The 22,674-nt window shown below is 34.1% G+C and overlaps 3 protein-coding genes and 1 long non-coding RNA gene across 4 annotated transcripts; 1 reads left to right on the top strand and 3 right to left on the bottom strand.

Annotated features, from left to right (window-relative positions):
* Positions 1 to 3,692: 3,692 nt before the first annotated feature.
* On the bottom strand, positions 3,693 to 5,621 carry LOC118031778 (putative disease resistance protein RGA3). The gene is made up of 3 exons (XM_073405571.1): positions 5,349 to 5,621; positions 3,855 to 5,254; positions 3,693 to 3,744 (listed from the first exon to the last, which is right to left on the bottom strand). The coding sequence occupies exons 1-3, from the start codon at positions 5,619 to 5,621 to the stop codon at positions 3,693 to 3,695; spliced, it is 1,725 nt and encodes a 574-aa protein (XP_073261672.1).
* Positions 5,622 to 7,605: 1,984 nt separating this feature from the next.
* Positions 7,606 to 8,390, bottom strand: LOC118031770 (uncharacterized). Its single transcript, XR_004684572.2, has 2 exons — positions 7,882 to 8,390; positions 7,606 to 7,773 (listed from the first exon to the last, which is right to left on the bottom strand). It is a non-coding gene; the product is annotated as an uncharacterized lncRNA (long non-coding RNA).
* Positions 8,391 to 9,037: 647 nt separating this feature from the next.
* LOC118031764 (putative disease resistance protein RGA1) lies at positions 9,038 to 10,708 on the bottom strand. The gene is made up of 3 exons (XM_035036258.1): positions 10,688 to 10,708; positions 9,449 to 10,429; positions 9,038 to 9,385 (listed from the first exon to the last, which is right to left on the bottom strand). The coding sequence occupies exons 1-3, from the start codon at positions 10,706 to 10,708 to the stop codon at positions 9,038 to 9,040; spliced, it is 1,350 nt and encodes a 449-aa protein (XP_034892149.1).
* A 7,987-nt stretch (positions 10,709 to 18,695) lies between these two features.
* On the top strand, positions 18,696 to 21,158 carry LOC118031766 (expansin-A13). The gene is made up of 2 exons (XM_035036259.2): positions 18,696 to 19,316; positions 20,464 to 21,158. Exons 1-2 carry the CDS (start codon positions 18,802 to 18,804, stop codon positions 20,771 to 20,773), a joined length of 825 nt encoding a protein of 274 aa, XP_034892150.2. The 5' UTR covers positions 18,696 to 18,801; the 3' UTR covers positions 20,774 to 21,158.
* Positions 21,159 to 22,674: the final 1,516 nt, after the last annotated feature.

Genomic DNA, 22,674 nt, shown 5'->3' with positions numbered 1-22,674 from the left:
AAGATGATCATGACCTATCCTATCTTATGTACTTTCTCAAGAGTTTTTAATAATGATTAGTGATTTGATGCTAATTAATTTTTATTTAGGTTAAAAATTAGATTTAAAAATATGATAAAAAATAGAATAAAAAGTCCTACTATTAATAAAAAAACAATCACGAATTTTGCATTTTAGATCATATAAGAAAAAATAAATAGATTAAATATATATAAAATGTTGCCTTGGTCTACGAGTTTTGGTAGAGTTATTTTTTTTTTAATTGAACTTGACTTTATTAACATTTATTTTTTTCTTACATAGTTAAAAAAAATAGTTTTAGAAAAAAAAATATTATTAAACTTTATAAAAATCTATGGATCTATTCACAATTTTAGTATATTACAGGTTATATGACCCGCACAATGTCGTGGGTCAATTTGTTTTGCATTCAAAATGTATATATAAAAAAAAAAGCTAAGATTTAAAAGTGTTAGGTCTTTTTGTAAATTTATATTCAAGAGTCTTGGGTTTGGCTGTAACGCCTGACCCAAAAGTAATATTTATAATATTAATAATAACATTAAGCTTGCATGACCCAAGTTTTAGTGAGTCTGGCTACAATACCAGATTCAATAGGCTTGGATGTAGGTATGGTTGTAAGGTCGTGTCATAAAAGTGTGATAATTAAATAGATTAATTAAAAAAAAAAAGAAAAAAAAACCAACAACAAGAAAAAAAACTAATGAAGAAAAAGAAAAAAAAATTGAATCAACTGGGTTAACCCTTCAAACCAGGTTAACCCGTCAAACCTAGGATTTGCGTCATGAAAGTTTGATAACTAAATAAGAAAAAAGAATTGACGGGTTAATCCAGAATTAACTAGGTTAACCGTCAAACTAGGTTGACCCATCAAGTCTGGGATACGTGTCATGAAAATCTGATAATTAAATAGAAAAAAATACAACATTAACAAACTAAACTAAATGAAAAAATTAATTAAAAAGAAAAAAAGCAAAAAAAAAAAAAAAAAATCGAGTTAACTTGTTAAACCAGGTTAACCGGTCAAAACTAGAGGTTCGTGTCATGAAAGTCTGATAACTAAATAAAAAAAAACTTAACATTAACAAACTAAATTAAAAAAAAAATCATTAAAATAAAAACAAAAAAAAAGCAAAAAAAAAACCCCATAAAAAACATAGAAAAAACAAATTTTTTTTTTATAAAAGATAGCTCAATTTTTCACTGCGGATTGCACTGTACAATGCATACTGAAACACAGAGCGATTTTAATATATGTTATAATGTAATTTCTTATGCATTTTTTCTATTCTTTTTTCAATTTTTTAAACATATTTGTTTATTGATAGAATAACACGGTTGCATTTAAGTTTTGTTTTTTTTTAATTCAAAATGACAACGTTTTGAATTGCAAAGCAAAATTTCTTTTTTTAAGGGTCCTTAAGTTTGGTGTCTTTTCAAGTTTGGTTCTTGCATATTTAATTGTTTTATTTTTGGCCAATTTCAACCCTTTTTTCTTTATTTTTTTCTCAACTTCATCTTGATTGCATTACATATAGTCCTTAAATATTGATGTGTTTTTCAAATTGGTCCTTAGCTTTCCAATTTTCAATTATTTAACGAATTTCAATCTCCCCACTGATAGTAATTTTTCTCTTTTTTTATTGTTTTTTTTTTGAAATATTTTTTCTCGTTAAAATATATTTTTTTTAAATATTTAAAAAGGGTTAAAAATCGTGTTATAATAACATAAATAAACAAGATTTGGAAAGTGGATGTAAAGAGGTGAATTTATCAACGAAAGAGTAGGAGGTGGTTGTGATGGTCTAGAGAGTGAAGGCGGCAACGTCAATGATTGTTGTTAGTAGTAAGCGGTGGTATTTTTTTTTTTTTTCAGGCGGCGTCAAAGTTTGCAAGAGTGTTGCTTGCCTCAGGTAGAGTAGATATAACAGAGATCTAAAACCCTATTTTTATGACAAAATGTTGAGTTTTAAGTTTACTTTGGCATTAGGAATCCATCAAACTTGAGTCCTCCCTTCTCTCTTGGGTTGCAAGGATAAGTTCCGTTAATTGTCCGAATTGGAATGAAGATGTAATTAGAGTTAGGTTAACTTCAATAATGGGAGATTAATTTGAGAAATATTTTAATAATATGTACAAAGAAATATAAGAAACAGAAATATATCAAGTCATCTATCAGAGGCATCCATGAAGTTTCTAAAAAACTAGAAAAATTTTCTAAACATTATAAAGAAGGTATGGGAAGGGGATGTTTCACATTCATCAGAGAACATCATAGAGATTCTCCTAATGCAATCGTCGACTTTATTGGAAGAATCAAATCACTGAAATATCATAGGTTCAGCATAAGAAGCAAGATAGATCCAACATATCTACATTATACCTAATCCAAAAAATTAGCCTACGAAACAGACATAAATTCTTCAAAATCGAAAATAAACAAACGTGCACAAGCATATAAAAAAATTTGCCTAGCTTTTCACATAAAATCCTTCATTTTTCTACATGATTTCAATACCCTCTTTGCGAATTTAATTAATTAAATTCACTCAAAATCAAAACTTTAATTTATTCACTAAATCACAAATTAACACATAAATTAACAATATTTTAAATAAGATATGTTGAATAAAATAAAGAGGCAAGCCAATAATTCAGAACAACCACATGTTTATCAATTTATTGATGACAAATCATCACACACAGCTAGCCAAGAAAATTACACATAGCAGACACTCTGAGCCTTAAGCTGATCTTCATAAGTGACAAACTGTTGAAGAAGATCTTAGCCGACAGGACCCTCACAGTAGTAAACCTGAAGAAATTAGACAAAAATAGAATTTAATAATAATGTATGAAGCTCAAAGAAATTTAAATTGCTAGATGAATTAGTTAACTTTGCATTTTATCATGACATGACGTGCCTTGTCTTGTTCTTTTGCTCTGGTTAAATCTGATGGAGTTCCACTTGAACCTGTCATTCTAAAACACAAGAGGTTGTGTCAAATAAACATTGAAAAGAATTTAAAAGGAAAAACAGGAATTGAAGAATGGATAAAAATGTGAAACTAAATATGATATATTTAAATACTTATAATTCGTACCTAATCAGATGTTTCTTCACCACTGTCATCATTGGCAACCTTGATTTTAGGGATATGTTTGATCTTGGGCCAATCTTCTCCTGTTCCCCTTCGACATTTTTTGCTCAACGTTGGACAATCACTGATCTCAAGATTTTGAAGTTTTTTTAAATTGCAGATGCACTCCGGCATTTCTTTAATGTTTGCACAGTCTCTGATGATAAATGTTTGTAAGGATTCTGCAGATCCTTGAAGAAACTTTTCTGGTAAAGCAATAGTTGATGGTAAGTTATCAAACATTACAATACGAAGGGAAAGGGAAAGAGGTTGAATTTTTTCCTCATTCTTTTCTTCTATCGTCATCAAATCAAGCTCTTCAGAGTAGTTAGGCATTTTATGCTTCTTGGCAGAGAAATCAAGCTATCACATCCAACAATAACCAAATTTCGAAGACTTCTAAGACCTTGCATATCTTCGCACAAATTTTCTAGATTTTCACACCCAATAATTAATAAAGTTTGAAGAAATTTCAAGCACCCAATCCCTCCTTCTGGCAACTGCTTCTGCTCAGTAACTAGAATTAAAAATCTAAGGCTGATCATGTACCTCACATCTTTGGGCAGCTCTTCTAATGGAACACCTGTAAGCAGAGCTTGCAAGTTTTGCAATTTAAAAATAGATTTTGGGAGTCTTTTTATTTTTGTGTTATTTCCAAAATGAAGATATCTCAAATGTTTCAAGGCGCCAAACATTTTTGGAAAAGCCTCAAATTCAGCATCATCTATTAATTCCAAAGACCGCAAATGCTTAAACTCTAACAAACATTTCTCAAAGTCTGTTTTGCATGTAGGCCCCACTATACTATCTGCAAAGACTATTGACCGCACTTGATGGAAGTTGTTTGGGGACTTGGGGAGAGTTTTATGAAAAAATAAATCAGAGTCAAGAACTGTCACATGACGGGTCATTTTGGAAATTTGGTGGTTTTGAGAGCTTATGATTGAAAACTCATTTTGAGCCAATGATGATGCAAGGTCATGCATTAAATCATGCATCTTAAAGATAGCTCCAACCATCCCATCCTTATAATCTTGGAAGAAACATCTTGAGATCAACTCGCGCACATAACGCAAGCCAACATCTTCCAACTTCTCATTTGGATTTGATGATTGAAGAATGAGCCCATGTGCCATCCAAAATTGCACCAATTCGAGATCTACGAACTCGTAATCTTTCGGAAAAACCGAACAATAAAGAAAGCATCTTTTCAAGTGAGTCGGCAGTCTTTGATAGCTTATTTTCAAGGCAGGTAAAATGCCATCTCCCTCTTCTTCCCACTTCTCACTGTCTCTCACCGATTCCCACTCTTTTTCATCAGTCTTACCATACAGTTGAGTCCCTAAGTTAATCACTGCCAGAGGAACTTGCTTGCATTTCTCCACTATTTCTTTCCCAATTGCAACCAAATTTGAATGCAACTCCATTTGCCCTTCCTTGAATGCACACTTGTTAAACAACGACAGACAGTCCTTCTGACCAAGAAGACTTAGGTTGTACGCAGTAACAGTACCCATAATCTCAGCAACACGTTGACTACGGGTAGTTACTATGATCTTACTTCCACCAGCACCTTTTGATAAAAAAGGCTTCAACAACAACCATTTTTCAGCATCTTCATTCCAAACATCGTCCAAAAGAAGCAAGTATTTCTTACCATTCAAAATTCCTTCAAGTTTTTTTTCAAGTTCACCCTCATCCAAATCCGCACATCTTTCCCCAGTTGCAGATTTAATAATTTTTTGTATCACTTGTTTCAAGGAAAAATCATCTGAAACACATGCCTCCATCTTCAGATCAAAATGACTTTTTACATTTTCAGCATCACACACCGATTTGGCAAGAGATGTCTTCCCCAAGCCTCCCATTCCTACAATCGGAAGGACAAAGGGATGTGCATCATGATCAACCTTAGAAGGTGCTTCTAAAAGGCTGATGATACGTTCTTTGTCTTTGTCTCTTCCGATAAGACCGGAAAAGTTCTCAAAGGATCGGTTCATCTCTGTTTCCTCATCAATAGGCTGCTGCTCGCTGAGGTTGAACTCAGACTTAAGAGATGAAATCTCAGCTAGTCTTTCTATGATGCTCTTTATCTTATGACCCATTCTTAAACGGAATGCAATCCTATTAGAGCTTGAAAAGAAGCGCCGTACCTTTCTGCAGGTGCTCCCTGTTTGTTTTCACCACCTGCCTTCGTAAAGTTTCGCACTCGATTTCATCCAGCACGTCCTCTGCATCATACAAGACTTCTCTGAGCTTATGGAGCCAGAGCCGAATCCTGTCATTCTTTGATTGTTGCTTCTCAGCATCGGACAGCACCGCGTTGATGGCTTTCAATCTCTCTTCAAGACGTGCAAGGTCATCTTCAAGTCCCCATGCCAAACGAAATTCTTGAACAGCACAAGAGCCTAACTTCCCTAAAAGGGATTTTGCAATCTCGGTTGCAAAAGCTTCCGCCATTTTCTTTTTGAGTGGAGAGAGGAGAATTAGTTGATAGGAAAAATGATTGAGATGAGAGTGAAGTTATGTTTTCAGAATGGCAAACCTCTTGATTTCTAGCTACGAGCATGCATGTAAAGGCAACACAAACGCCTGTAATTTTTGTTCCTGACATTCCCTTGCTCTTTCATTTATCTCTTACTTTGGAAACAATCTTCCTAATTAGAATCTATCCCTTACTTGGAACTTCCTAAGCAGTAAGCACAATAGCATAAACAACCTTTGTAGAAAAGCAAGTGATCTCTCTCTCAGAATCTGAGATGATCATGACGTTTTGAAGATGATAGTGATGATGTATTGTTAATTAATTTCAGTTATGTATGTATGTTTGTATATATGATCAAATTACAACCTAATCAATCAAAAAGAATTTTGAGCTACACTTAATTTTTAATTAAATAAGATTATAAAGAATTTAAACAACATACATTTGTGATTTAACATTGAAATGGAAGGATAAACAAGAGTAAAATAATTTTGAATTAAAAAAAAAAAAAAAAAGGAATGTCACGAAAACAAAAAAATTCCCATCCTTGAAATTCCTTAGCCCTTCCTCCTCGAGTTAACCTCTCTTAAATTCCCTCGTCCTAAAAAACCATCAAAAACATTCCTTCAACTTCAATATTCTTTCAATGACAAAAATGGGTGGCTTGATTGGGGGCGGCGGCGCATGTTATCTTTGACTTATTGACGCTGTTTCCTTCATCATATAGTATATCTTGTCTGCTTCTTAATACTTTTTTTTTAGCTGTTATCTTTTTTGCTGAATGGCTTCTGAAGGTAAGAAGAGCTTAAATCTATATCATTACAAAAAAAAAATGGATGACTTGATATGTTATTTGATGTTGTTTCATATAATTTGAGTTAAGATCTCATGGATTTACACTTAGAAAAAAGGAGAATTCAGGGACGCAATTGAAAAGCTAGTTTAATTGGTAATGTTATTTGGCGTTATACCAAGTGTATTTGAGTTTATATCTCATTAGTATTGCATTACAAAAAAAAAAAAAAAATTAGTGTCATTCTTATTTATGTTAATAGTTTTTTTTTCTCTCTTTTTTTGATAGTATATTTATGTTCATAGTTGATCACCACATTCTTGTACTTTCATGATTAGCATTCAAATCCAGCCCCTGTTTGCCCTGTTTGATTGTCATAATTCTTTCTATAAAGAGCTCGACCTCATTTGCAACCAATATCTTCTATTTTCTTCATACACCATGGAGATAATCGCACTATTTGCTCTTCTAGTGAAAAAAAACTTGTGCTCGTCCTACGTTGCACCGGTTAGATTATTAATTATTTAACAAACAAATGATTTGCCTTTGATTGAGAGGCATTTTGGCATTTTCACAAGTCCAAAACGGAAGCACAACTCAGATATCTTGGTCCACAGGCCATGGAAACTTCAATTTATGCGTGGAGTTTTTTCTGAACTTCGTCGGGTAGCATCAACTACAACTTCTGTTAGCTGATTCTTGAATGATAGCAATGAAATATCAGACAGCCCCTGGAGGAACATGAAATATGGATTTAGTAATGGAAGAAGGGGATCAAAGCCTAGGTGGTGAAGGCCAGTTACTTGACATAATGTGGGAAGAACTTGACATCTCAGGTTGCTCTACAAGTCGTTGAATGGACGCTGCAGCTGTCCGACTGAAGAAGGAAGGCATCCTTGCATGTTGCATAATTAACTAGCTATATATTTGGGTGACCATGTCAACCTATGCTAAATCTACTGCTTGTGTTGAGGAATGGTAGTCAAAATTAATGATATGATGTTTTTCCTTTCTCGTATCTTGAATCAACTTGGTGTTGATCCTTGTATTTCAGAAAATATGGAATGGAACCGAAGATGATCATATTCCTCTGATGATTTTTCTAGCTAATTTCGTCGTGTTATTGCAATGCCTGATTTTGTACCAGTATTAGAACAAGCATGAGGTGATAACAACAAGATGTTCATCAATTTATTAATGAAAGAAATTATCACAGACAGCTTGCTGAGGAAATCAAGGCAGGAGGAATTAAACAATAAGGAAGATCAGTCTAGCCTCAGGCTGGTTTTTGCAAGCAACTAAACTGTTTGTAAAAGATCCGAGCTGACGGGACCCTGGTGACAAGAAACCACACCAAAGATCAACAACAAGAGAGAAAAATTGAAGAATCAAATAAAAATATAAAACTAAATATGAGAATGTTAAATTCTCATAATTCTTACCTGATTCGATGTTTCTTCTCAGATGTCATCATCGTCAATCTTGATTTTAGGGATATGAGCGATCTTTGGCCAATCTTCTCCTGTTCCCTTTTGGCACCTTATGCTCAACCTTGGACATGTTCTGATCCGAAGATTTTGAAGTTTCTTTAAATTGCCAAAGCACTCTGGAATTACTCTAATGTTTGGACAGTCTACGATAATAAATATTCCCAAAGAGTTCGTTGATCCTTGAAGAAACTGTGTTGGTAATGCTTCTGTTGCTGGTAATTCTGCCAACAGTACACTTTGAAGGGAAAGTGGTTGGATCTCTTCCTCTTTCTCTTCCTCTATTGTCATCAAATAAAGCTTTTCACAACTGATAATAAGCAATTTCTCCAATGCGGTTAGGCATTTCATGCTTCGTGGTAAGGAAATCAAGTTATTACATTCGCAAATAAACAATTTTCGAAGACTTTTAAGACCTTGTATATCTTCACAAAAATATTCTAGATTTTCACACAAAACAATGAATCAAGGTTTGAAGACACTCCAAACACCAATCCCACCTTCTGGCAACCGCTTCTGCTTGAGTAGTTAAATCTAAAAATCTAAGGCTGATCATGTACCTCACATCTTGGGCAGCTCTTCTAATGCGTCCCTTTACATGTATCCAAAGCTTGCAAGTTTTGCAATTTAAAAATAGATTTTGGGAGTCTTTTTATTTTCACGTTCCTTGTCGAAAATTAAGATATCTCAAATGTTCAAAGCCCCAATTATCTCTTCAAAAAAGCCTCAAATTCAGAATCATCCATTAATTCCAAAGACCGCAAATGCTTAAATTTTGACAAACATTTCTCAAATCTTGTCTTGCATGTAGGCCCCACTGTAGACTATCTGCAAAGGTATTGACCGCACATGGTGGAACTCATTTGAAAACTTGGGAAGAGTTGATGAAAAATGAATCAGAGTGAAGGACTGACAAATGACGACTCGATTTGGAAATTTGGTGGTTTTGAGAGCTTATGATTGAAAACTCATTTTGAGCCAATGATGATGCAAGATCATGCATTAAATCATGCATTTTAAAGGTAGCTAACGCAATCAAATCCTCATAATCTTGGAAGAAACATCTTGAGATCAACTCGTGCACATAACGCAAGCCAACATCTTCCAACTTTCAGTTTGGATTTGAAGATTGATTGAATGAGCCATGCGCCATCCAAAATTGCACCAATACGAGATCTAGGAACACATAATCTTTTGGAAAAACGGAAGAATAAAGAAAGCATCTTTTCAAGTGAGTTGGCAGTCTTTGATAGCTTATTTTCAAGGCAGGTAAAATGCCATCTCCCTCTTCTTCCCACTTCTCACTGTCTCTCACCGATTCCCACTCTGTTTCATCAGTCTTACCATACAGTTGAGTCCCCAAGTTAATCACTGCCAGAGGAACTTGCTTGCATTTCTCCACTATTTCTTTCCCAATTCCAACCAAATTTGGATGCATTTGCCCTTCCTTGAATGCACACTTGTAAAACAACGACAGGCAGTCTCTGACCAAGAAGACTTAAGTTGTACGCAGTAACAGTACCATAATCTCAGCAACACGTTGACTACGGGTAGTTACTATAATCTTACTTCCACCAGCACCTTTTGATAAAAAAGGCTTCAACAACAACCATTTTTCAGCATCTTCATTCCATACATCATCCAAAAGAAGCAAGTATTTCCTGCCGTTCAAAATTGCTTCAAGTTTTTTCTTTAGTTCGCCCTCATCCAAATCTGCACATCTATCCCCAGTTGCAGATTTAAGAATTTTTTGCATCACTTGTTTTAAACCAAAACCATCTGAAACACATGCCTCTATTTTCATTTCAAAATTAGTTTTTACAATCTCATCATCATGCACCGATTTGGCAAGAGCAGTCTTCCCCAATCCTCCCATTCCAACTATCGGAAAGACAAGGGGATGAGCATCACCAACCTTAAAAGTTTCTACTAAAAGGTTGATGATGCGTTCTTTGTCTTTATCTCTTCCGATAAGTCCGGAAAAGCTCTCAAAGGATCGGTTCATCACTGTTTCCTCATGTAAGACATGACTATCGATAGTCTGCTCGCAGAGGTTAAACTGAGACTTAAGAGACTCGATTCTAGCTAGTCTACCGATGATGTTCTTTATTTTATGACCCATTCTTAAACGAAATGCAATCATGTTAGACCTTGAAAAGAAGTGTTGTACCTTTCTGCTGGTGCTCCCTGTAGTTTTCACCACCTTCCTTCGCAAAGTCTCGCACTCAACTTCGTCTAGCACGTCCTCTGCATCGTACAAGACTTCTCGGAGCTTCTGAAGCCACAACCGGATCTTGTCATTTTGTTCCTGTTGCTTCTCGGCATCGTGCAACAGTGCATTGATGGCTGACAATATCTCTTCAAGATGTTCCAGGTCAGCATCAAGTCCCCATGCCAAACAAAATTCTTCAGAGGCAAAAGAGCTTAACTTCCCTAAAAGGGATTTTACGATTTCGGTTGCAAAAGCTTTTCCATTTTCTTTTTGAGTAGAGAGGAGAAGTGGCTGCTAAGAAAAGTGATTGAGTTGAGAGTGAAGTTATGTTTTTAGGAATGAAAACCTCTTGATCTCTAGCCACGAGTATGAATTAATAATTAACATTCATGTAAAGGCAATGCAAACGCCTGTAATTTTTGTTTGTGACTTTCCCCTATTCTTTCCTTCGCTAGCGATTAATGTATCTCTTACTTTGGAAACAAATTTCCTAAGAATCTATCATTTACTTGGAACTCCCTAAGAAGTAAGCACAATAGTATAGACAACCTTTGTACAAAAGAAAGTCATGTCTATCTCAGAATCTGAAGTGCATTTGATCAAAGATGATCATGGCCTACACGCGGAAACATGCTGATTTGTTTACTGTAGAGAGATTTCTTCCATTATAAGCTTGAGTTCCCTTTTGAACTCTGAAATTTCGCCAGACAGGTAGAGAAAATACCAGAATAATTCGTGTCAACAAGTCATTACATGAAGTCATTCATTTCCCCTCTACACGCGGAAACATGTCAACAAGTATAGAATCTCTTCAAATATCTTTTGGGCTGATGTGTTGGACTATCTGCCATTGAAGAAAAAATCTGATGTCATTCTTGTTTATCTTCATACTTCACGACATCATTGTACTTTATTAGCATCCAAATACAGCCTCAATTTGTGTGTCATAATTGTTTCTATATTGAGCCCAACATCATTTGCTACCAATGTATCCTATTTTCTTCTTGCAGCATGAAAAGAATCGTACTATCTGCTCTTTTTGTGAAAATAGTGGTGCTTCCTCTTGAGAAAACAAGAAAGAAGCACAAGAGGTGGTTTGAAAGATGACTTGAAGACAGAGCTCAAATCCAATACTTCAGTTGAAAATGCGCTGGTACAAAGGCAGTGGATTCTTGACATACACTTAACTGGCATGTGCTTGAATCTTTTACCTTTTTTATAAAAAAAAAAAAAAAAAAAACATACTGCTTCATCAACCAAACATCACTTCCACATAGTACAACTAAAAATTCCCAGTTCATCTTTATTTACTTCAAAAGCTCCAATTCTGCCATGGTTAAATACTCGTAAAAGACCAACCTATAGATGGTTTGACTTTACCCAACTCTTCGTGAACTCCTGTGATGTTACGGTTCTGAAACAAAAGGAAAACACTGTATCATAAACCTCATAAAACGAAAGGAATAAAAGATTGATCATTTAGTTCTGGAATGGATGTTGCAGCTGTGTGACAGAAGAAGGAAGTCATCCTTGCATGTTGCATAGCTAGCTATATATATTCTTTGACCATGTCAACCAATGCTAAATCTACTACTCATGTTGAAGAATGCTATAATAGTTAATTTTTTAGTTTTAGAATACACTTCATTAAAAATTGAAGGTTCTCATCATCCAAGAACTCATTAAATTCCTCCAAATTTATTATTTACAAGGCTGAGGGAGGGATGAAGTACTGTGGATAGCAGGAATAGGCGGCGGCTTTCATGGACTCACTTTGTAAAGCACCAGCGAGGTGCATGGAATCCTGAAAATTGAAGGTTGAAAAGAAGTTAACAAATTTGGTTATATGGAAAGCGTTGAGCTTGGAACTAGAAGGGAAGAACACCAAAATTATTAACAAAAGGCTGCAAAGTGATCTCACTATAAGAATTATGATTCTCGTTTTTTTATCAGCATCTCGTATTTGCAATTCCAGCTTTGAAGATGGAAAATTTGTACACTGTGTTCATCCAGTTTTAAAGGACGGTGGAAACTGTACTATCTGCTCTTCTAGTGAAAATAACGGTGCTGCCTTTGCTTGCATAAGGGAAACATTAAAGTCCTTTAATTTAAACAACTCACAAGAAGCTGCGGTTTCAAGTTGTTTTGATACAGAGTATGGCAGACAGGGTTTGGATGCATCAAACGTCAAAGGAACGGGCTAGAGGAGACAGTCACCTTTGAATCCTGCTCTTTCATAAATATATCCCATGGAAAAGAGGATCTGGTTGAACAACAGAGTTTCAAAAATACGTTTGAGACTGCTGCTGTTGCTGATATTCTTGGAATGAATTTTGAAGTCTACATTCAAAGTGTTCTTTTAGTTCTTCTAGGTGCTTGTATAATTATTAAAGATGTGTTTATCCTTTCAAGTCACTTGAATTATCCTTAGACTAGGATACATATTTGTATTGGGAACATAGGAATCCAAGTCAAAGTCCTTGGGACTTCCTCTCCTGGGAGAGTAGTATGATGTGAAAGAGTTTTGTCTTCCACCATACTTCCCTCTCCCTTCAATTATTTCCAACAGATATAGTCAGGAGCCTTTTCAAAGGTTGGTACTAAGAAATATCAGAAGTTTCTGGCATAACATTTGATTTATGGGATTCTTTTGACTTCATTTTGATGTTACAGAAATTAATGGTACTAAGGAGAAGGTTAGCGTGGGTATCATATCACCTTACCAGGCTCAAGTTCATGTAATTCAAGAGAAGATTGGAAAATTCATTTCAAATTCTGACAGAGACTTTTCTGCAAGTGTTGGCACGGTTGACAGTTTTCAGGGTGGAGAGGAGGATTTTATATTTATCTCCACTATTCGAAGCAATGAGAAAGGATCGGTGGGTTTTGTTTCGAATCTTCAACGAGCAAATGTGGCGCTGGCTCGACCAAGGTACTAATTAAGAATTAACATAACATCAGCAGCTCCCAAGTTTGTTTTTTTTTGCCTCCATTCGTATTTGAGACGAGCAAGGTACTAAATAGAATGGACTTCTTTGTTTACTTCTTAAATGAGACGGAAAGGTTGCAGAAAGTCTATCTCGGATGTAAGACAAGTTGACTGGAAGGTAACAGTGGAAAGCAAGTTCCTGTTTTGATTTCACTCCAGATCAAGAGTGAAATGATGACCTTAACTTGGGTAAGCTCATACAGAGAAGAGGTTCACATCCAATCAGAGCTCATAGGGCACAGGGAGCTTACAGGTCAATTTGAACTTGTAAACTTTTTTGTGTGGAGGCATTGTCTTTGGATATTAGGAAACGAAGCAAGCTTAGTGAAGAGATGCTCTATATGGAAGAGGATACAATTCCAAGCAATGACGATGTTTCTATAATGCTGAAGAGGATGAGAGTTTGGCACAGGCTAATATAGCTAGTGTGGAGCTAGCTTCTTTCCCTTTCTGTTGGTAAAAGAATGGAAGCCCATTAATCTCCTCCTGACAAAACAATGGGAAAGCACCGAAACTGGTGCCTAAAGTAAAAATGGTAGGCATATAAATCACACACATATATAACGCAGGCCAACATCTTCGAAGTGTTCATTTGGATTTGATGATTGAATGAGTCCATGTGCCATCCAAAATTATACCAATATGCATGTTCTTATATAATGCTTTCTAGCATTACTGGGTAGAGTAGGTAATTATAATAGAGATCTAAAACACTATTTTTATGACAAAATGTCGAGTTTAAGTTGAATTTGGCATTAGGAATCCATCGATCTTGAGTCCTCCCTTCTCTCTTGGTTTGCCAGGACGAGTTCCAATAGGCTTAACTTTTGAAGAAATAAAAGGCCAGTTGTCATTAACGACTGCTACTTTCATATGAAAAGAATCTGGTTGTTCCCTTGAGATGGTCAGTAGATCCCAGTGGTGCTTCCAAATGCAGGAGTTTAGTCTTTACACATCCTGAAGCTCATCCTTTGAAACTTCTATCATGAACAATGGCTTCACTTGGTACTAGGGATGAAACTGAAGCATCAGCGATGACTAGGTAAACATTGATCAAGGGGAAGAGAACTAATTTAGTTGTCTTTTATTTAGTTGATTTAATACACTATCAGCTACAGCTTACTTCCTGTTTTATCATTGTTAAGAAAATGGGGCTGAGCTGCTGAGGTTTTATCAATATCAGACAGCAGTGGAGGTTCAGGAAGTATGGTAGCTAGGGACCCGGCGGTGGAGCGATCGACGAGATTAAAGGCGAGGTGGTGGCTAGGATTGGCCATGCAATGGTTAAAATTTATGTGCCAACAAATATATATATGGAAAAAATAAATGTAAGATTAATATAGAAGAGGAGATCATTTTATTAGCATATATATAGTAATGAAAATTCAATATTGTGTCATCATATGATTATTGAAAACTAAAAGCGTTCTTTCTTATTCATCAAACTGCTACTAATGTCGGCCGCCGGTAGGGGATCACTCCTGCGTCATTCCTCTTCAAACAAAGAGGAAATAAAATTCTTAACATATAATAAGAAAACTCAACGTGGATATAGTACTGAATGTGTTTCCTTTTTACCAAACTGCTACTAATCCATTAGCTCCATGACCTCCATTCAAGGCGCCGGTGGCGGGGAGCTCCTGCATCGCAACTCTTTTTCACAAGGTCTGCGCCATGGACTCTGAGGCGGTTGTTGACATATGGCAGGATCCTTTTTTGGGTCACATAGTTGACTACCACCTTCCCCCATAGTTGGAGGACTAATGTATGTTTCCAATATGCCAAGGCTTTTGTAGGGAAACTTCACTACAACACTTGTATGATCATCTCTTAATTCCCTTGCCAGAGAGGGGTTCATCGTCATTAAGAGCATGGAAATCCAAAACCCTAAAATAGCCAGCTTTCTGGTGAGGGCCATCGTAAATATTGATGGTAAATCAGAAGGAAAGAATCGTCAAATTTAGATGAAAGATCAGAAGGAAAGGAAGTTTGGTCATACGATATTGAAATGTTTCCTATATATATATATAAAAAAGATGTCATAACCATTATTAGGTCAAAGCTTTCAATAGATATCATAATTAAGGAGTAATTAAAGAATTTAAGGATTTTATTTTTATTTCCGTTTTTAAATCATGCCACGAGTACCAATGTAATTAAAAATTAAATGATTTTATTTTTATTTCCATTTTTAAATCATACCACGAGTACCCTCATTGTATAAATTAAATAATTAGATTTTTAATTATAATTCTTGGGTTCTACAACTTAAACAGTTGAATCTTGAGGATCTCTTCTGATAAAATCACAAATCATTCTCAGTGAGTGGATTCGGAAATTAAACGGTTGAGATTTTTGAATCTCGAGTAATTAATAGTATTTCTACTTTAAATTAATTGATGGATATGACAATTCCATGTGAAACATTTTTTCATAGAAATTATAGCTTAATCTTGAAATATCAAAATTCATAGCTTGAAATATCATTAATATTTTGAAATATTAATATCTTGAAATATATTATATGATATTTATAATTGTTCCATCATTTCTTTATTTTGAATTAATTAACATTAATAACTTGGAATATCATTAATATTTAAAACATCTATTATCATTGATATTAATTTTATAATTAATATTATGAAATGTCTTTAATATTTCAGAATATTAATGATATTTCAAGCTATTAATGATATTTCAAAATACGGGACAGGTTAATTGCCATATTAGTTATGAATTCCATATATGCATTTAAACATGTTTTCCATACACAATAAAAAGTCTTTTGTTTCTTTTTTCTTTTTCTTTTTCTTTTTGCAAAGGCACTAGTTATAACATAACCCGTCAAGTAGAAAAAAAAAAATTTCTTAAACAATTAAAGTGTATATTTTCATTATTTTTATCAAAAAATCATTTCAATCTAATATAGCTTTAATATAAAGTGGGGTCTTAGCATATGATTTATATTATTCTTTAATATATTCCATCAGGTACTTGCATAAATTTACACTACTTTCTGTTTAATTTTTATCAAATAAATGAAGATGATAAGATTTGAACTTGTGACCGCTTAATCATCAAAGTTCTAATAACATGTTCAAAAAATCATATCAACCTAATAGTTTAAGTTATTGAGTGAGATCCAAGATATAATTTATATTATTCTCTAACAATTTTTTTTATTAAAAGAGAAAAAGAAAAATTGCATCCAAATGCAAAATTAAGCTATTAATGTTAATTCAAGATCAGACATGTTTTTCATACACAAAAAATAAAAAAAAAATTAATTTTACAATATATATATATACACATACACACATTACTCATTCTCTCCTAAAATCAAGAAGAAAGCTCAATAAAACACGAGAGGTAACTTAATTGGTCAGATTTTGAATTTTTTTTTTAATAGTCACAAGTTCGAGTCCTTTCAAAAATTCTGGAGGTTTATATAATTGTTAGTTTCAAAACTTATAAGGATTAATCGAGGTACGCGCAAATTAACTTGAATACCTATATTAATCTAAAAAAAAAAGAAAAGAAAGCTCAACAAATATAAATTATATAAAGTTTGAATTCAATATCATCATCATCATTATTGAAAAAAAGAAAACGGATAAAAGATGTCCTTTAAAATAAGTAAACCAAGGTTCGGTCGTGCATTTTGGTGTTATAATACATCTAATCTCTTGCTCGCTTTTGAGGTGGTGGCTTTTCATGAAAAAAGAGAGGGTGAGATGGTAGGCTTTGATTCGACGAGAATGAGTTAGTTAAAGTGAGTTATATAGTGTGTTTATTTTTATATTTTAAAAATATTTTTTTAAAAAAATATTTTTATTTTTATATTATTTTAATGTACTGATATTATATATTATTTTAATATATTTTTAAATAAAAATTACTTTAAAAAACAACTATTTCATAATACAAAACATGTTCTCAGTACACCAATTTTATTCATGTCATTGAGGAAATCCCAAAACTAATTGAAGTGAATAGTTAAGCATGATGTTATACATATGATGCTATTTGATAAAAAAAAAATTTAGTTAAAGAGATATAAATAAAAATATAAAATAAAATTTTCTAGAATAGTTTTGGATTGATTTATATTTTTAAAATAAAAAAAAATATGAAAACATGTCTTTATTTTCTATTTCAAAATAATAACTAAATGTAATTTTAACCTATTTTTTTAATTTTTATGTTTGAATTGATGATAATAAAAAGACAGGAATATATTCCTTTGTAATATTAAATCTAGAATCCAAGGAAACCATCCTGAATAAAGATGTTTCCCATTTTGCCCATACTTTATTTTTGTTTTCCAAAAAAGGGCCTCTTTTTCATCCTTTGCCTTTAACAATGTCTCCATTTCATCGTGCAATTCAATACTCAATGAATGAACACTTGCCCTTTTTTTTTTTTTTTTTTTTTTATTATATCTTTTATAAATGTAAAGGTAAACCCATCTTATGTGTACTTATAAATGAAATAAAAAGGAGAAAAACCTGAATTTTATTACTACTACTCAAATTTCTCTCAAACTAATTGAGTTTATTGATTTTTTTCTATCAAATATTCTCAACTAGATCTTTCCATTTAAAATTAATGTAGTTTTCAACCCAAAAAAATGTAAATTTCTCTTCAAGATTGCATTGCTTCATCTATAGTTATGAAACTCGATGTGGTATTGATCATCAAGTAACTATTTAACTTAATTTTTTTTATCAAAATAATATTGTTTTAATTTTTTTTTTAATCAAATTTTATTAAAAAAATATAACTATTTATTAGAGTTAACTTGTTAATCCATAGGTTACACTATTTAGACCTATGACTTAGGACTTTAAACTAAGTGTTTTTTTGGTAATGCATTGTTGGATGTTTTTGCACAAATATTTTTTTAATTAAAAATATTTAAAAGTAATATTTTTCTAATTATTTTACATAAGCACATCAAAACTATTAAAAAACAACTAAAAATATTTTTTACCTTTTCAAGTAAAAATTAATTTTTAAAAAGTATTTTAAAAAATAAATTAAACCACCAAAACATCTTAGATCATTTGTCGAACCAAATATCTTAACTACGACTTCATCAAATAAATAACAAAAAAAAAAAACTAAGATAAAAAAATATTAAATTTTTAATTTAAAATACCTTATATATTAAAATTACAATTATTAAAGTTTTAATTTAAAAGATTTTTGGATTTGAATTCAACAAATAATTTATATCATCTTATATCCACAATCAATTATTCAACTTCGAATGTGTTTGAAAATAATATCGGCAACACATTTTCAAGAATTTTAATTTTTTTTAATTAATTTTTTATATTTTTAAATTTTTTTAATAAAAAATTAATTTTAAAAAAATAAAAAATAATAATTAGATATATTTTTAAATAAAAAAACAAATATCACGAAATTAACTGCACTTAACGGTATATTTCTACGCTCACCCAATTTCAAATAAAAGATAGATCTTCTTGGGGGCATAAATGTAACAAAAGCAAAAGGAAACTATTAGCAGTTTAAACTTTAAAGCACACTTCAAGTTTCCACTACTCCTGTAATAAAGGAACAGAGACAAAGACAACCTCAACATCATCAAATCTTACTCAACAAATCCTTCTCTTTCATATTCTACCATCAAAAAGACAACAAGATGCCACCACCACTACTTCAAGGCCCTATTCACACTCTCCTGAAACCTCTTCTCCTCCTCTTCCTCCTCACTCTCCCCCCAACCACTACCTCCCACACCTCTTCCACCACCACCCATCCACCTCCGTACACTTACCTATCCCAATGGCAACCCGCACGCGCTACTTACTACGCAGCATCCGATCCCCGGGACACAGTCGGAGGCGCGTGTGGATATGGGGACTTGGTTAAAGCGGGATATGGAATGGCAACTGTAGCATTGAGTGAATCAATGTTTGAACGTGGACAGATCTGTGGCGCGTGTTTTCAAATCAAATGTGTTGATGATTTGAGGTGGTGTATTCCTGGGACTGATACTATTGTTTCTGTTACTAATTTTTGTGCTCCAAATTATGGGTTCCCTTCTGATGCTGGTGGAAAATGTAATATTCCAAATAAGCACTTTGTGCTGCCCATTGAATCTTTTGAAAAGATTGCCATTTGGAAGGCTGCTAATATGCCTATTCAGTACAGAAGGTAAAATCCTGAAAACCCTTTTGGATTTTGTTGTTTTGTAAGTTAAGGTTAAGGTTAAGGTTAAGGTTTCATCCTAGCATAGTTAGGCACGCAGTTTGGAACACATTTAGTGCTTTAAAATTTGAGTTACGCGAGAGAGGATTTTTTGTTTTTTGAAGAAATTTTGAAGATTTGCTTTTCTAATTCTTTCAAGATTAGAAATTTGAGTGTCTAGTTTGTTAGTTTTCAATGACTTTAGCGGCTTTTACTTCCTTCTTTCTTGCTAACATGCGTTTAGCCATTGAAAGGAAGAGTGCCAATGGGCTAGATTTAGCAATTCCATGTTAATTGGTTTGTCTTTGTTCTTCTATTCCTTCTTTCAAAATTTGTTTCTTTCAGCCTCGGTTCCTTTGAGGATGAACTAGACTGACCATTTTGAGTTTATTGTATTTAGGTTCATTTTTTATAGCTTCCATTGAAAGATTAAACATTAGAAGTTGTTAATTTTAATTTTAGAAACAGGAAGTTTTCTTGTCATATCAAAAGAAGAAAATTGTGTAATCTTAGCAACTAAGCAAGTAGACTAGGGATGGACAATCTAAATTTATTGCTTTGTGTGTCCTGATCAGTGCTAATGTGCACCCAGTCTCCTGCAAACTTAGTCATGGCATCACTTGTGGGGATGTAGTCAAGAGCACCCTGTTTTGGCTTTGAAAATTCAAACGAGTTTTTACCCAACACTATTGGTTAATTACTTGATGGAAGATAAATAAATGCATAATGGGAGACAACCTAATGGCTTGTATCAATCCTGCATCAGAAGAAGTAAAATTTTCACTAACCATAGTACGTGTTTTCTTTTGTATATGATAGTGACAATTCCTTTGCCAAAACCCCTTTGTAAGTGTCTGAAAGCTTACAGTTAACTGGCATTAACTTAGAAAATATTTCTGTTCTTTTAATTGCTAGAGCAAAAGTAAGCTCAAGAACACAGCATTTATATATACTTGAATTATTCCAGAAATAAGTAGCCTTTCCTTTCTTTTACTGATGGTACCGGATATATATCATTTAATCTGAAATCTAAATAAAGGTTCTTGAAGTTTGCCATTGTTGTTTTCAAATAATATTTTTTTCCCTTATCCTTAACTTGGCTGCGTTTGAACAGGATTAAGTGCAGAAGGGAAGGAGGGATTCGGTTTACAATCTCTGGGTCCGGTATCTTCCTTTCGGTGCTGATCAGCAATGTTGCAGGTGCAGGAGACGTAACTTCAGTGAGGATTAAAGGTTCAAGAACGGGTTGGCTTGATATGGGTAGGAACTGGGGCCAAAACTGGCATGTTAATGCTAATTTACAGAATCAAGCTCTCTCATTTGAGGTCACCAGCAGTGATAAGATGACTGTTCTTTCTTACACCGTTGCTCCCAAAGATTGGAGATTTGGACAAACCTTTGAAGGCAAGCAATTTGAGACTTGATGTACTGGCAAGAAAATAAAATGATAAATAGATGAGACCATTCTATTCCTTTTCTATTTCTATGTTGTGCTCTCCTGGTTGGGGGTGAAGGTGTATGGAGTGAGGGGTTATATCAATTTTGGTGGAAGATGCATGAATCAGTGGTTTGTCTATGGTCCAAAGGACATAGTTTGAGATGATACTACGTTGTTGTATGGTGGGTACACTAGACCCGATAAACTATGCACTCTAGTGTATGATCGAAGACGAAGACGATGGAGGGCCCAAGCCGGGTTTAAGTCTATGTTCTTGGACTTTAGTTTCAGAAGATACTATATTGTTGTAACCTGCAACTTAAAACAATGTTAAATGATAAAAGTCTGCTGCTTTCTGCTTCTCTGACCAACCCTGCCTATTTCTAGAATTATTGTCATTGTGATGGATTTGCCTTTTTTTTCTTGCTGAATTTGGTTTTATGGAGTAACAAATGGCGAGGTATGGCTAGAATCTGGGGTCTGGTGGGCTGGAAAAGGCCTTGACTTGTAGCGATCAACACTGCGAGGGTGGAGAGCCGAAGACCAGTAGTTTGGTGATGATGCCATTGCAAGTTGGATGACATGTGGTTTGGGTTTGCCTGGGTTGAATAGAAAACAGCTTATGTTATTAAAGGCAAATCTATCTTCGCGTTCCTATGTTTTTAGCAATAGTTGTCTTCCCTCAATGTGTCTTAGATTTGGTCAATTGGCATCAAAATTGAGAAAATGAGTTTACATTTAGACTCTTGATATCCCAGATGAGTTTCATGACTCGTTAGAGCTCTAGGCTTGTGTTTTATGTGGGTGTTGCCTTAAATTATATGACATGAACCATACAGTCGAGTGTGTAGACCCCGACCCATCATATGCCAATTTATTTCTTTAAAAAATTTCTTATGGTGTAAGAAAATATACTATTTAATAGGAGAATGGTCCTCTTCCCAGATGGGAAAAGAAGGAAGATCGTGGCAGTTGTCACATATCTTTATTGTTAGCAATGACAGAGCCAGATGATGTTTCTCAAGGTTATGTGGCTAACGTTACTGCCAACTTTCTTGTGTTTGATGGAATTCCTGATAGATATTTGGTCGTCCAACATGTATATATATGTCCAGGATCAAGAGTTCAATGTTTCATAATTTCCCATTTAAAATATTAAGTGACATATCTTCGTATTCAGATGCAGATCAGATAGACCAGCGATTTCCTAAGACGAAGATGGAATGGGGATTCATTGAATCCCTTTCCCATGACGCTTTTCGTGACCCTTCGAATGGCTTCCTGTTCAATGATCTTTGCATATTCGCAGTGGAGGTTTTTGTTATCAAAAGCTCTGGTAGTGTTGAGTCTTTAGTTCGTCAACGAAGTACGAACCTTAAAATGATACACTTAAGAGTGATAACTTTTCAGCTTTGGATAAGCATGCCTACTACCCTGAGGTTATTACTGTTGAAGGAAGAAATTGGTACATGTAGGACCAGTCATAAGACCTGAGGGCCTTAGGCAATGGGTCAAGTCTGTGTTCCGCCAGCCTAAAACCTAGATGAGGTCGAGTCAGTAGAAAAGACAGGCTTTTTTTTTTTTTTTTTTTTAATGTTGATCTGGTTTTTTAAAGAGCTTAGATAAACCTAGTTCATCCACCGAACTCCCTATCTATTTCCTGGACCGGTCACTGCTAGTGTGATCTTTTAACTATGTGCAAGACTACTGTAATCCTACAGCACTATTCTCTTGCTTAGATCCGTCGTATCGGTCTCCCCTCTCCCTCTAATTTCATACTGAACTTCACCAGGAAGCTGGAGTTATCCCTAGGGAGATTCAAATGCATCAGGGACACACCTTTCTGTTTATCACAGCTTGGATGATTCAGAAACTCTTCGAAACAGG

This window comes from Populus alba, chromosome 17 (genome assembly GCF_005239225.2).
Source record: "Populus alba chromosome 17, ASM523922v2, whole genome shotgun sequence".
Lineage (NCBI taxonomy): Eukaryota > Viridiplantae > Streptophyta > Magnoliopsida > Malpighiales > Salicaceae > Populus > Populus alba.
This window is presented reverse-complemented; position numbering and strand designations above follow the sequence as displayed.